At 57.2% G+C, this 13,798-nt stretch overlaps 1 protein-coding gene across 2 annotated transcripts in view; it reads right to left on the bottom strand.

Annotated features, from left to right (window-relative positions):
• Positions 1 to 13,798, bottom strand: part of TCOF1 (treacle ribosome biogenesis factor 1) — a 36,267-nt gene that overhangs the window by 9,841 nt on the left and 12,628 nt on the right. For both annotated transcript variants that reach the window (XM_036014539.1, XM_036014540.1), the window contains exons 11-18: positions 13,519 to 13,725; positions 13,168 to 13,350; positions 12,759 to 13,013; positions 12,469 to 12,669; positions 9,279 to 9,401; positions 8,954 to 9,082; positions 8,613 to 8,816; positions 4,128 to 4,241 (exon numbers count right to left, since the gene is read on the bottom strand). In XM_036014539.1, the coding sequence (XP_035870432.1) occupies positions 4,128 to 4,241; positions 8,613 to 8,816; positions 8,954 to 9,082; positions 9,279 to 9,401; positions 12,469 to 12,669; positions 12,759 to 13,013; positions 13,168 to 13,350; positions 13,519 to 13,725 (1,416 nt within the window). The remainder of the gene's footprint in view (positions 1 to 4,127; positions 4,242 to 8,612; positions 8,817 to 8,953; positions 9,083 to 9,278; positions 9,402 to 12,468; positions 12,670 to 12,758; positions 13,014 to 13,167; positions 13,351 to 13,518; positions 13,726 to 13,798) is intronic.

Genomic DNA, 13,798 nt, shown 5'->3' with positions numbered 1-13,798 from the left:
CACCATAAACCCCTGAGGTCTGCAGGTGGGACGGGAAAACCACAGATCCGCTGAGGGAAAGGGAGCTGCCCGAGGCCACACAGCTGACCTCAGAGATGGACGCCTGCTGCACGGTGACACACGTCCCCCTGGGGAGCTGTTGGGCCTCGCTGTCCCACCCCAGGTTCTCACGCAGCCTTTCGAGCTGTGGCCCAGGAGGCAGCAACCTGGCCCCGCCCACCCCGTGGCTTCACCAGATCAACTGCCCAGGGAAAGCTGACTGGTTGGCACCGAGAGGCCTCAGACCAGTGGGCCCAGTATCTGAACACACGCAGAAAACACAAAGCATTCACGACGAGGGAAACGCGGACACGTCTGATGGCGGTCAACTTTCTAGGTGTGCTGCTGTTGTGCTTTAAAAAGGCGACTGACTGCGAGGAGAGTTCGGGGGAAGGGGCCAGTCCCGAGCCAAGGCTGGGGAGGGCACGTGGGGGTTCTCCGTCAGTCTGCGGGTGCGCTTTAATTTTCCGCTGAGACATTCAGAGGCGGGGAAGCAGCAGCTACTCCCTGGCATTCTGCAGGCCAGCCTGGGGACCACAGCCCCGGGGAGTGTGACCACTGCCCCGCTGCACACACGGCCCCGAGCCAGAGGTGGGAGCCTGCCGTCCGCTCCCCACAGGTCAGGCCTGGGCCAGGTTCTGCTCCCTCCCGGGCCAGTGGGGAGACCCACGCAGCAGGAGGGACCTTTGAGGACACAGTCTAGGACCCAGGTCCCCTCCGGGACCCTAGCCTGCCCCGTCCAGGAGCCTGACTCCGTACCTTGCCCCCAGGGTGCTGGGGAGAGGAGAAGTGAAAAGGAAAGCACAGAGGCACCGCCCGAGGGTGGAGGCTCTGCTGGGCTCAGGCCCTTCCTACCCCTGCCAAACAGCCTCCCCCGCGGCTGCTCGGATCTGCCGCTTCCAGAGCCTTCCTGCCCACGTGATGAAACAGAGAAGGATGGAAAGTGGGAGAAGGCTTACAGCCGAGGGAGGGGGAATCTATATATATGCCAGAAGACAGAGGAACAGATTGTCGGGGACGAGGAGAGGCAACGAACCCACCGAGGCAAACAATAGCGTCTGGGATGTTAAAAGCAGCTCAGCAGCAAAAACTGCCTCCTCTTCATTCCACCAGCCCACGCTGCCTGCCCGGCCTCTGGGCCCTGCAGGGTGGGCGGGGGGTGTGCAGCGGCACAAGGGGACCACGGCCGAGACCTGCTTCTGGCCCCACCTCTGCCTTGGCCTGTGTGGTCAAGCCCTGGCGCTCTGTGCCTCAGCTTCCCACCCGTTAGTAGCATCAGCCTGCACTCAGTCACCAGAGGAGCTCGATGCTTTAGACACTGCAAAGCACAGTACTCTCCTGGGGGTGGTGATGAGGGCCCTCCTGCTGGAGTGGTTGAGAGGCTCATGGGAAGGCGAGGCAGCCTGAGCACTGAGCTGTGCCTCCGTGTGGGCAGCCGGGCAGTAAGGGACCGGAGGGAGCCAGGGACTCCCTTCCTGCTGCAGCACCAAACCTGGGGCAGTGCTCACCTCCTCGGGTCGGGCTGAGCCCCTCACAGCTGTGCCCTCACTCCCATCTGCGGCAGAGTGGGGGTAGGGAGCCGAAGAGCCCCAGCTACTGACCCTGGGCGGGGGACACAGCCATGAAGGCACCCAGGGTGGCAGAGCTGTGGAGGGCAGCTGTTCTCCAAAAGCCTCTCTTGGAACTGTCTGGGGGCTGGTTGATAGGCGTGGGCCAGCCCCACCCCAGGGCACTGAGAAAACCCACTCACTGGGACTCTCACCCCAGGAGGCACGGGGACTGCGGCTCAGACAGGGTGGGTGCCCCCCCACCGCAAGGTGACCTGGGAACTGGTGCCAGAGCCAGGGCTGGAAGTCAGCTCTGCAGGGACCAGACAGGAGCTCCTTCCAGGGCCAACCGTGCTGAGCCTCCGACTGAATACCCTAATTTGGTTTCTTTCAGGCCTTTCTTTTTTCTTTTTAAAAGACTTTTCATTTATTTATTTTTAGACAGAAGGGGAGGGAGGGAAAAAGAGAGGGATGTGAGAAACATCTATCGGTTGCCTCTGGCACGCCCCCAGCTGGGGACCTGGCCTGCACCCGGGCACATGCCCTGAACGCTCAGCCCACTGAGCCACGTGGGTCGGGCAAGGTCTTCCCCTTCTCTGCACTCAACTGAAGCTTTGAGGGCAGGGCCAATGTCTTGAGTTTGGTAGGTATGCCAAGCCCCAACACAGGCCCTGGCCTGCGGCCAATGCCAGCACCATGGGCTGAGCCACAGACCACCCCCCTGAAGTCTCTCTCAAAGCAAGAGGGTGGGTCCCACCCCCTACGGGTGGGGAGACTGAGGCACAGCGAGGAGGCTTGGCAATGAAGCCACAATCTCCTACCCGCCTCCCAGCCGGGGGCTCTGCCCACCACCCTAGCATCGATCGATCTCTTTCCGCCACTGATAGGCTAATAATAAAAACAGAGCAAAATCTGTCCATAGAAAAGTGCTTGATAAAAGCACAATAAGGATAATAATCATAATTAGTGAGCTGGGCATTAAGGAGCTACCAACCCCCCAGTTCGGAGGAGGCAGCAGGTTCCCGGGCTGGGCCTTTTCCCGGAATCCTCTGGGGGGAACGCGCAAGCTGCGGCCTTTTTTCCTCCTTTTTAAACAGGGACTCCAGAATCTCCGGGACCAACGTACCAATTAAATGTTTCAGTTTAAGCATGATGTTCATTTTAATTGTGTTAGTCCGCCCCCGCGGAGGGGAAGTGGCCCCCTCCCTCCCAGCTGTTTAGCTCCAGGAGGAGGCAGCCTCCGCTGAGGGCAGCGCCCCCGCCCCTGCCCCCTCAGCTCCTTCCCTGCAGAGGTGAGTGCTGACGCGGGGCCAGGGAGGGGTCGGAGTGCGGTAGCCTGGGTTCCACCCCAGGTCTGTCCACTTGTTACCACCGTGTCACACTGGGGCAGCTCACTTGCCCTCCCTGAGCCTCATTCCTTCCTCCTTAAAGTGGGAATGATGGAAGGAGCTATCCTCCTCAAAGGTCTGCTGTGGGGACTAAACAGTAATGCGAGTCTGGGGCTTAGCACTGAGCCTGGCACACAGGAAGTGGTTGGTAATGTGACTTGGTGTGGCTTGTGGTCATTTTTGTAAGCTGTGCTGTCGAGGAGAGAAAGGCCGTGAGCAGCCCGCCACTGGGCGTGCAAGCAGCATCTGACCTCGCTGACACAGAGGTCAGCATGTGGTGTGACCCAGGCGGAGAGGGAGAGAGACCCGACTGGTCTGGTGGTTGCAGGACTCCAGCATCCCTGAGGGGCTTGGCAGAAGCTTCCAAGAGCTTGGGGTTAGAGGGCAAAGGGCAGAGCTCTCTGCCCCAAAGCCTGGGTTCCCATGGAAGCCTGGACACCAGCCCAGCAGACGTGGGCCTGTGAGCTGGGGAGACAGGTGGGCTGGGCCCCGCCCCCCGGGGCACACTCTGGGAGGATGACCGAGCAGCAGAGTGTGAGGGCCGGCACAGGTGCCCGAGCGGCTCTCAGGCCGGGCCCACAGGATGACGACGAGCCCTGCAGAGAGGACTGTGGGTCCCAAATGGGAAGCAGGGACACAGGGGGGTGGGGTGGGGGGCTGAGGACCAGTGTTTGCCCCTTCGCCAGCTTCTCATGGGACACGAGGGTTCCGGGAAATCCCTTTACTTCAGAGGGCCCTGATTCCTGATGGCAAACAGGCAACGCCATGCATCCCCCACAGGCGCAGGCTCCTGCTCTCCGGCGGTGCGCTGTGGGCCTGCCCCAGGGCACGGACTTGGGAGGGAGGGCGCCACCCAGCCAGTCCGCAGCCGAGCGTCCTGGGCCTCAGCACGGTTAGGTGTGCCCAGGGTCACGGGGCCGGTGGCAGGAGAGCCCGCTCTGACCCTATGTTCACTGGCTCTGAAGCCTGGGTGTTCAGTGGCACTCTGCCGCCCACCCCAGGGGTTATTGTGACGCCGGATGTGGTAGAACAGAGGGAAGAGCTCTGCCAACTGTGAAGTGCTGTTTAAACGGGAACACGCTGCCCTTGACCCCCACCGGCCGCCAGCCCAGCTCTGAGCCCGTGGTGTCTTTAGAGAGAAGGTTTGGCTTACCTGGCTCGCTGGCAGTTCCTCCTCGTCACTGCTCTCTGAGGACCCCCCAGCATTCTTCTCTGGGGGTGCTGGGGCCAGCGCCTTGCTTCTGGCAGTTTTGGAGTTACTCTCCTTCTGAGGAGACAAGTACAGGGAGGAGGAGGGGGGAGTCAGCTGTGGTAGAGCACAACCGAGGGACCGGCAACCACGGCCCGGGAGCAGAGACCCAGGGAAGGCAGCTCGGCCCCTTCCTACAGGCACGTGGCTAGTGGTGGGGGGAGGACACGGGAGCAATGAATGGACATGAGGACTGTTGGACCAGTGTGGCCCACAGCCACTGGACACACAGGCCTTCACTTGTTCATCCTCCTGCTAGCACTGACTCTGAACTTGAAAGGGATGTATTGGTAAGACAAAACCTGGGGACTAAGTGCTGTTGGCCGGGCATCTGCACGAGGTGACAGCAGGCTGGGGGGGGGGGGGGCTGGGGAGAGGTTGCAGGGGCGAGCCAGTGGCCCCAGCCCAGCTCACACCTGGCTGTAACGCCCTCAGGTAAAAGCGGGAGCTGGAGCTAGAGCTGGCTAAGGCTGCAGCCCCTGCCTGCTGGGCTGGCATAAGCGTGGAAGCTGTGGTCAGGGGGCCAGAGGGGGAGGGAGAGGGCAGCTCCGCGCTTTCCAAATGCCACTAAGGCCCCAGCATTCACTACTCAGCCCAGCCGGCAAAGTGAGGCCTAGGTGTCCAGTTCTCCAGAGAAGCTACAAGAGCCTGATTTGTACGTGTCACTTCCCATTTTAAAATGGGTCAACTTAAACGCACACTGTAACCACCATGCCGGTCTTCCCTGCTAAGGGAACTACAGCGCTGTCCCGGTGGTTCCCACCCCAGGCTTTGGGGAGGGCAGCCCCTTCTCCCAACCAATCCCGGGAACTGCAGGCCCTTGATCAGTGATAGGTGAGTGGCTTTGGGAGGGAGGAGGGTGAAGGGAGCTTGTGCCTTAGATCAAGAAGATACGGAAAGGGGAGGTGGGCTGGGGGCTTTCCTAGCTCTTCAGGAGACACTGCAGCCCTGCTGTGACAATGAGGCAGGTGAAGCAGAGCAGGAGGAAATCTGGGTCACCAGCGATGCTGCGGTGAAGGAGCCACATGCACAGCAGCCTCACCTGGGACTTGGCACGCCAGGAGATAACCAATCCCCTTGCCACCCAAGCTCTTATGAATTAGGTTCATTTCCACAGATTAGGACACCTTGGCAGATACAGCAACTCATTTAAAACTTTAAAAAGAGGACTTCCGGCCAAGATGGAGGCGTAGGTAGACACACTGTGCCTCCTCACAGAACGAAAAGAAGGATAACAACAATTGAAAAACAAAAACCAACCAGAACTGACAGAAAATCAAACTGTATGGAAGCATGACAACCAAGGAGTTAAAGAAGAAATATCCATCCAGACTGGTAGCAGGGGTGGAGACAGGCAGCAGGGTGGAGAAGACTTTTGGCAAAGGCAGCAGCTGGTAGACCTGGCAGTCCCACATTCACATGCAGGTAAGCCGGGAGGAACCACTGGGGAGAGAAACAGACCAAGCAACCCAGGGTCCCAGCTCTGGGAAATAAAACCACCGACTGAAAACACCTGTGGGGGTTGAGGCAGCAGTGGGAGAAATTCCCAGCTTCACAGGCGAGTTCCATGGAGAGACCCACAGGATCCTAGAATGTACACAAACCCACTCACCTGGGAATCAGCACCAGAAGGGCCCACTTTGCTTGTGGGAAGCGGTGGACATGACTGAAATCCAGCAGAGAGTAGAGCAAGTGCCACTGTTCCCTCTCGGACCCTGTCCCCACACACAGCATCACAACCCAGTGACTGGGTTGCCCCGCCATGGTGAACGAACATCTAAGGCTCTGCCCCTCACTATGCAACAGGTGCACCAAGACCACCCCCCCGCCAAAAATAATGGCCCAAATGAAAGAACAGATCAAAGCTCCAGAAAAAATACAAGTAAGCAATGAAGAGATAACCAACCTATCAGATGCACAGTTCAAAACATTGGTTATCAAGATGCTCCAAGAACTCACTGGACACTTCAACAGCATAAAATAAACCCAGGCAGCAATGAAGGTCACATTTTGTGAAATAAAGAAAAATCTACAGGGAATCTACAGTGATGGGAAAGAAACCAGGACTCAAATCAATGGTGTGGACAAGAAGGAAGAAACATCCAACCAGAAAAGAATGAAAAAACAATGAGGAGAGACTCAGGAACCTCTGGGACATCTTTAAATGTTTCAATATCCGAATCATAGGGTACCAGAAGGAGAAGAGGAAGAGCAACAAATTGAAAACTTATTTGAACAAATAATGAAGAACTTCCCCAGTCTGGTCAAGGAAATATACTTCCAGGAAGTCTAGGAAGCTCTGAGAGTCCCAAAGAAGTCGGACCCAAGGAGGAACACACCAAGGCACATCATAATTACATTATCCAAGGTAAAAATGAAGGAGAGAATCCTAGAAGCAGCAAGAGAAAACGAGATAGTTACCTACAAAGGAGTTCCCATAAGACTGCCAGATGATTTCTCAAAAGAGACCTTACAGGCAAGAAGGGGCTGGAAAGAAGTATTCCAAGTCATGAAAGGTAAGGACCTACATCCAAGATTGCTCTATCCAGCAAAGTTTTCATTTAGAATGGAAGGGCAGATAAAGTGCTTCTCAGATAAGGCCAAGTTAAAGGAGATCATCATCACCAAGCCCTTATTATACGAAATGTTAAAGGGCCTCATCTAAGAAAAAGGAGATAAAAAATATGAACAGTAAAATGACAGCAAACTCACAGTTATTAACAACCACACCTAAAGCAAAAACAAAAGCAAAATAAGCAAACAACTAGAATAGGAACAGAACCACAGAAATGAAGATTATATGGAGGGTTATCAACAGGGGAGTGAGAAGAGGAGAGAGGGGGAAAAGGTACAGAGAATAAGTAGCATAGATTGTAGGGTAAGAATAGTATGGGACATGTAGAAGCTAAAGAACTTATGACACATGGACATGAACTAAAGGGGGGAATGTGGGTAGGGGGAGTATGCAGGGTGGAGGAGAATAAAGGGGGGAAAATGGGACAACTGTAATAGCATAATCGATAAAATATATTTAAAAAAATAAAATAAAATGTTTAAAAAAAAAGGAAGCTGCACAAGCCAACCATGGCTGGGCAACGAGGCCTCCAAAGTGGCACTAGGAATAAGCCCCTGGCAGTGCCTGCTGCCCGACAGCTGGCCTCTGCTGACCCCTACTGGATTATGCCCCCGCCCCCAGCACGCACTTGCACCCCCGCCCCGCCTGGCACCTGGAGTGCCGCCTTCACTCTTGGGTCCGGTTGGCTCCAGGTCTGCCTTCCAGCTCCACACTATCCCCTCCTCTTCCGGCCTCTCAGAGACCTGTTCTCCCAGCCCATTAGACAGACCCTACCAGAACATTCTCAGAAAATCCAGTCACCTTGTCTCTTTCTACAGACTGTAAGCTCCTTGGGCCACCATCTTTGGTCCTTTTATCTCTATCAGCAAGACACGGGGCCCAAGAGTTGGCTGACGCACAGGCGCAGAGAGTAGTGCTAGGAGCACTTCACAGCTCCTCGGCGCTTTTGTTCAGAGAGAACTGATCTAACAGGGGGTGGAGCTTGGCCTGGCTCAGGGACTTCCAGCTTTCCTTCAGAGATGGAAGACCCAGCTGCACAGAGGGTGCATTTCTACGAGGTCCCAAGTGGCTGGAGTGGACAGAGACCGCCTCTCGGATGGGGAAGGGCTCTCCACTTTGCCCTTGCTGCCACCTCTCCCTTCTGTCTCCCCTGACGCCATGGCTCAAGGCCCGCTGCCACCTGTCCCCTCCACCACACCTGTGTCAACCACTCCCATTACACACCCGAGGCCGGTGAGTGCTGGAGTTTGTTCCTGTGAACTCCAGCAGGACACAGGCCCCTGCTGCCTTCTGCGGGCAGGCAGGCAGGCAGGGGGAATCACCCCGGTAAAAGCCAGGCCTTCACTCCCTCTCCCCGAACCCCAGGCTTCACAGGAAGCTGGACGAGCTCTCCGTGGGGAGATGCACAGGCTGACCTGAGGGCCCAGGCCCAGGAAAGGGATGTGGCTCCCTCCAGCTCCCCAGGATCTTGTGGTGCCCGCACCACCATCCAAGCCTCCCCACGACTCTCTGACTGTGACGTCTTTGCATTCTTGGCCTCATGTGCCTTGGCAGGAGTTCCTGGCCTAGCCTTCCTTGGGGCTGGTGTCCACTCAAACGGTGGAGGCCTTGGTGGATACGGGAGCACTTAGGATACTTTTCATCGGGGAGGCCTTGGTTTGGGGAAGTTCAACAGCAGGTTTCACTGAGGGGACATGTGAGCCTTCCTGGAGTCGGAGCCTTACTCTGGTCTCCTCACCCACCGGCCCGGAGCCCGAGTTCTGGCCGAGGTGGCAGTGGCTCGGCTCTGCAGCTGCTCCCTCACCAAGTCTCACCTGAGCTGGGGTCCCAGCTGCCGGCGCCTCCCCGTCACTGTCCGATTCCTCGCTGCTGCTCTCCGAGTCCGCCTCTTTCTTCCCAGCCTGGGCGGCTGTGGGTCCTGTCTTCCCAGGGGGTATCGGGTCAGCCCCTTTCCTGGGGGACCCCTTGGTGGGGGCCGAGGTGGTCCTGACCTGGGTGGTCTTCCCTGGGGGCTTTGCCTGGAGTGACAGAAACAGAATCAGGAAAGGGACCAGAGGGACACAGGAGATGGGTGGGGCATGCACGGTTGTGCTGTGGGGGGCTCCGGGCGCAGAGGGGAGGTACGGGGCTGCTCTCTGCCCTCCCCGAGCCTCACCTGAGTGGGTGCCACCCCGTCGCTGTCTGTCTCTTCCTCGCTGCTCTCTGAGTCATCTTCCACCGGCCCTGGGGCCTGGCCCCTCCCTGAGACGGCACTGCTCTGGGGCGTTCTCGCTGGCAGCTTTACCTGGATTTCGAGGAGGTGACAGTATTGGGGAAAGAAGTGGACAGCAGAGTCGTTTTCAGGGTAAGCCCCACCCACGGTGTGATGGTGGTGAGGCTGCGTCCGCCTGTGCGGGGCCCTTGTCCAGGCTGGGACCACGGCTCGGCCCTTCCCTCCACCCCAACCCCTGGCACCTCCTGTGGCTTCTGGTTCCACTTGCCTTGGCCGGGGACCCCTGTTTGGCTTGAGCAGCTGCAGTGACCACCTTCCCGGGAGCTGATGCTGCCACTCTGGCGGAAGCTGGGCTGGCTTTGGTCTGAGGGGCCTTCACTGAGGCCTCCGCCTGGAAGGAAAGGGAATTACGGAAGGCGGAAGGTGAGATGCAGTGGGACAGTCAGCCCCGGACCCTGATTCTGGAGCCACACGCCCCAGTCTGGGTTCCAGTGCCGCCATACGACCGCCGCGCGAGCCTGGGCAGGCCATCTGATGTCATGGGTCTCAGTTCCTCCTCTGTAAAAGAAGGATAATAATAAGGCCCACCCGCAGGGTTGTCGTGAGGGTTAAGTGAGAGTTTCGCAGGATTTCACAGTTCCAGGTATGTGATAAGCACTGAAACTCATTACCGTGGGCACTTTTCTTAGTGTTAATCACAAGACTACCCAGAGCAAAGGTCTGCTAGGCTCCCTTTCGGCTAGGTGACCACATGATTAAGTTCTAGCTAACAGAATGTAAGTGGAGCACAGATTCGACTTTCTTACACATGCAGGAAACATGTGTCTTCTTCCTTCTGGCTGGCTGGGATGCTGAGGTAGTGGCTGGAGCGTAAGCAGCCAGCACAGTCTGTGAGGTAGGAGCCAGGGTCTGGGGTTGCCAAACCACTGTTGTGTGAGTTTTTCTTCAGCTTAACCTGATGCTCACTGAGCCTAGGGAATCCCCCAAATGCCTGCGGGGTCCCCAGCAAGCACAGACCCTGACATGAGAGCAATAAAGAGCAAACTCCTCGACAGGCATGGGAAAGCAAGCCCTGCAGAGGTGAGGCAGAAGGAGCAATCTGGCAGCACCACAAGGCCCTGCCTCTGCCAGAGATGTCATTTGATCGGGGACAGAAGTCCTCCACACCCCAGACGCCCTCACCCACCTGGGAACGAATGAAGCGAAGAGTCAGGCCTTGAAAAAGACAAGCCCCTAGAGCACAGACTGTGGATGACCCGAGGCCAAGGTGCCCATAAGCACAGCTCTCAAGCTGCCCGCAGGGGAGCGGTGTCCTTTACAGACAGAACGAAGACTAACCTGACCTCACAGACCTTAGTGAACTTATGGAGACTGAAACACACAAGACGTGCTCCAGGTACCACAAGATTAAACTGGAAATCAGTGACATAAAGAAATTGGCATAGCGGGCTGGGAACCAAAGTGTCCCAGGTTCGATTCCCAGCCAGGGTACATGCCTGGGTTGCAGGGCATAACCCCCAGCAACCGCACATTGATGTTTCTCTTTCTCTCTCTCTCTCTCTCCCCCTTCCCTCTCTAAAAATAAATAAATAAAATCTTTAAAAAAAAAAAAAAAAGAAATTGGCATAATCCCAGATATTTGGAAATTACCCTATTTCGAAACCCACAGCTCAAAGAATAAAAATAAAAACGAAATCATTTTAAAATCCATGGGATGAAGCTAACATAGTCCTTAGAGGGAAATTTGTAGCTTTATGTACTTATATCAGAAAGGGCTAAAACCAAAAATTTAAATGCCACCTTAAGAAGCTAGAAAAAGAACAAATCACAAATCAAAACCCAAGTAACCCTGGCCAGTGTGGCTCAGTGGACTGGAGTGTCATCTTGTAAACAGAAAGGTCATGAGTTCGATTCCCCATCAGGGCACATGCCTAGATTGCAGGTTCGATCCCTGGTCGGGGCACGTATGAAAGGCAACCAATTGATGTTTATCTCTCACAACCATTTCTGTGGCTGGAAAGGTTTTAGCCAAGATGTGGTAGAAGAGCCCTGGCTGGTGTGGCTCAGTGGACTAAGTACCCGCCTGTGATCCAAAGTGTTGTTGGTTGGATTCCCAGTCAGGGCACATGCCTGGGTTGTGGGCCAGGTCCCTAGTAGGGGGTGCGTGAGAGGCAACCACACATTGATGTTTCTCTCCCTTTCTTTTTCCCCTCCCTTCTCCTCTCTCTAAAAATAAGTAATAAGTTAAAAAAAAAAAGATGTGGCTGAAGTGAGAAAGGCGAAAGGCTCTGCGACAGGCACCATGGGGCCGAGGCCCAGCTCGGACCCTCACTGGGCGGCTCAGCCGGAGCATGCCGGCAAACACCCCCTTCAAACTCCAATCTCTGTCTCCGGAAACCAACGCAAACGCACACCTATCTCACGGCGGAGGCGGGAGGTGCCGATGGCAGGAGACTGGCACACCGAACCTTGCTCTGGACCGTGCCCGCAGCTTGGAGAAAGGGGATAGGAAGGAGCCTGTCGGGCTGAGACTCTGGAAGGCACACGCGCAGTTTAAAGCCTCAGTAGAGAGATCACAGGAACTTGGGTCCCACGAGGTAACAGTAAAGGGGAACCAAAAAAGTCCATAGAAACATGTGCTCTGGTACAGGGGAAAAAGAAATGACTCATTTCTCAGTGGTTATTGGGGGGGGGAAAGCAACAATTAAAAATAATGAACGGTGGGTGGGTGAACACAAGGAGGGAGCGATTCGCACCTCGCCCAGTTCTCCCAGGCTGGGAGTCGCCGGGATCCTGGGTTCAACTCACAGAAGAGAAAACAGAGGCCCTGATGGATTACATTGCTTTTCAGGGCCTTGAGCCCAGGTGCCAAGCCCCGCTGTTCGCCGCTGCCACACTGTCTGCACGGTGGTCCCACCAGAACGCTCTGCCTGGGGCAACTCACCCAGACCCGGCGCTCTCCCACCCTGGGCCCGTCACAGGCTGGGGTTGCTCTGAGCACTCCGTGTCTCGGGGCCAACTCAGCCCAGTTTAGATGCCACTTCCTCCAAGTGGCCTCACCCCCTAAAAAGCCCCTAGATGCAGTCCCTGGGTTCTGCGAGCCCAGGCAGGTGCTCTCTCTCTCACCCTGTCACACCATGCTGGGATAACCTGTGTGCATGCCCACGCTGCCCTTCCAGCCTGGGAACTCAGGGCTGGGGCCACAGGCGCCCCGGGCAGGAGCGCACCTGGCAGATGGGGTTCCCAACAAAGCCTGCGGGAAGCACAAGGAAGCCCCTCAGTGGGGGCTCAAAGGCCACACAGGAGACAGAGTGAACGACAGGGAATGAATGAGGCCGCACTGAGGCTGCAGGAGACTTCTGCACACTGGGGACAAGAGCAAAGCCCAGACCAGCCCTCCCTCCCGCTGTCCCAGGCGCTGACGTGGGTGGGACTGGGTGGCTTCTCCTAGGTCTCACCTGTGCCGGGGCCGAGGCAGCCTCCTCGCTGCTGTCTGATTCTTCCTCACTGCTCTCCAAGTCCTCGTGCGTCTGGGCATTGACCTGGGCCGCCGCAGACCCCGCCTTCCCAGGGAGCACCTGGGCAGTCCCTTTCCCTGGGGGCCCCTTGGTGGATGCGGAGGCAGCTTTCGCTGGGAGGCTTTTCCCCACAGGCTGGGCCTAGAACAGCGAGGGAGAGCGCCATGACTCGGGGACCCAGAGGACCACGAGCAGCCGGCCCCGAGTCAGCCAAGCACACTTGGCCTCACCTGTCCCCCAGCTGTGACAGGAGCAGTCTCTTCCTCACTCTCTGATTCCTCGCTGCTTGAAGAGTCCTCCTCTGGCCTCTGGGTGCCCTTGGCCACAGCTGCGGATGGCGTGCCGGCCGGTGAAGTCGCTGTTCCTGCTTTCCAGGGGGCTGGTGTGCCTACTTGTCTTGGGAGGGCGCTGGCAGCCGCAGGGGTAACCGGCGCTCCCTTCCTTGGGGAGGCCTTGGTGTGAGGAGTTTTCACAGCCAGTTTTGCCTGAGGGGGACGCAGAAGTTAGAAGCCAGAGAAGGATCCTGGACTCTGAGCCCCCACCTGTCCAAAGGTGAAGCTCACTGCCATCCTTCCCCACAGCTCCCTGTGGAGCTGGCCAGTGGGGGCCACTCTCGGTCCGGCTAGGTTGCAGCCTCACCTGGGCTGGAGTCATGGCTGCAGACACCTCCTCCTCACTGTCTGATTCTTCCTTGATGCTCTTCGAGTCTTCCTTGGCCTTTCTGACCTTGACCTGGGTGGCTTCAGGCCCTGCTTTCTGAGGAGGCCCCGTGGTGGGACCTGAGGCAGATCTGACCTGGACAACTTTCCCAGATGACTTTGCCTGGAACGGAACACGGGATCAGGGGAAGGAGCCCAAAGCAAGCCTGCGTGCATACGCAAGAGACTGAGAGGGCAAACCATAACAGTGTGTCCAGGGCAGGGTGGGGGTGGCTCCGGCACGGGGAGTGGGGGGGAGCGCAGTGAGGAGCCTTACAGGCAGGGGCCTCACCTGGGCCGAGGCCACAGCTGCTGGGGCCTCCCCGTCGCTGTCCGACTCCTCCTCACTGCTGCTCTCCGAGTCCTGCTCCTGCTTCCAGGCCTGGGCCGAGGTGGCTGCAGGCCCTGCCTTCCCAGGGGGTGTTGGGGCAGCACCTTTCCCAGGGGGTCCTGTGGCTGAGCTGGCTTTGCCTTGTGCGTTTTCCCCCGACCACTTTGCCTGGGAGTGACAGAGGACAGGATTATGGCAGGGGGCCCGCAGTGGGAATGTGTGTTACTAAGACAGAAGGTGA

Source organism: Phyllostomus discolor, chromosome 13 (genome assembly GCF_004126475.2).
Source record: "Phyllostomus discolor isolate MPI-MPIP mPhyDis1 chromosome 13, mPhyDis1.pri.v3, whole genome shotgun sequence".
Lineage (NCBI taxonomy): Eukaryota > Metazoa > Chordata > Mammalia > Chiroptera > Phyllostomidae > Phyllostomus > Phyllostomus discolor.
The sequence above is the reverse complement of the archived record's forward strand: the minus strand, read 5'-3'. Positions and strand labels throughout refer to the sequence as shown.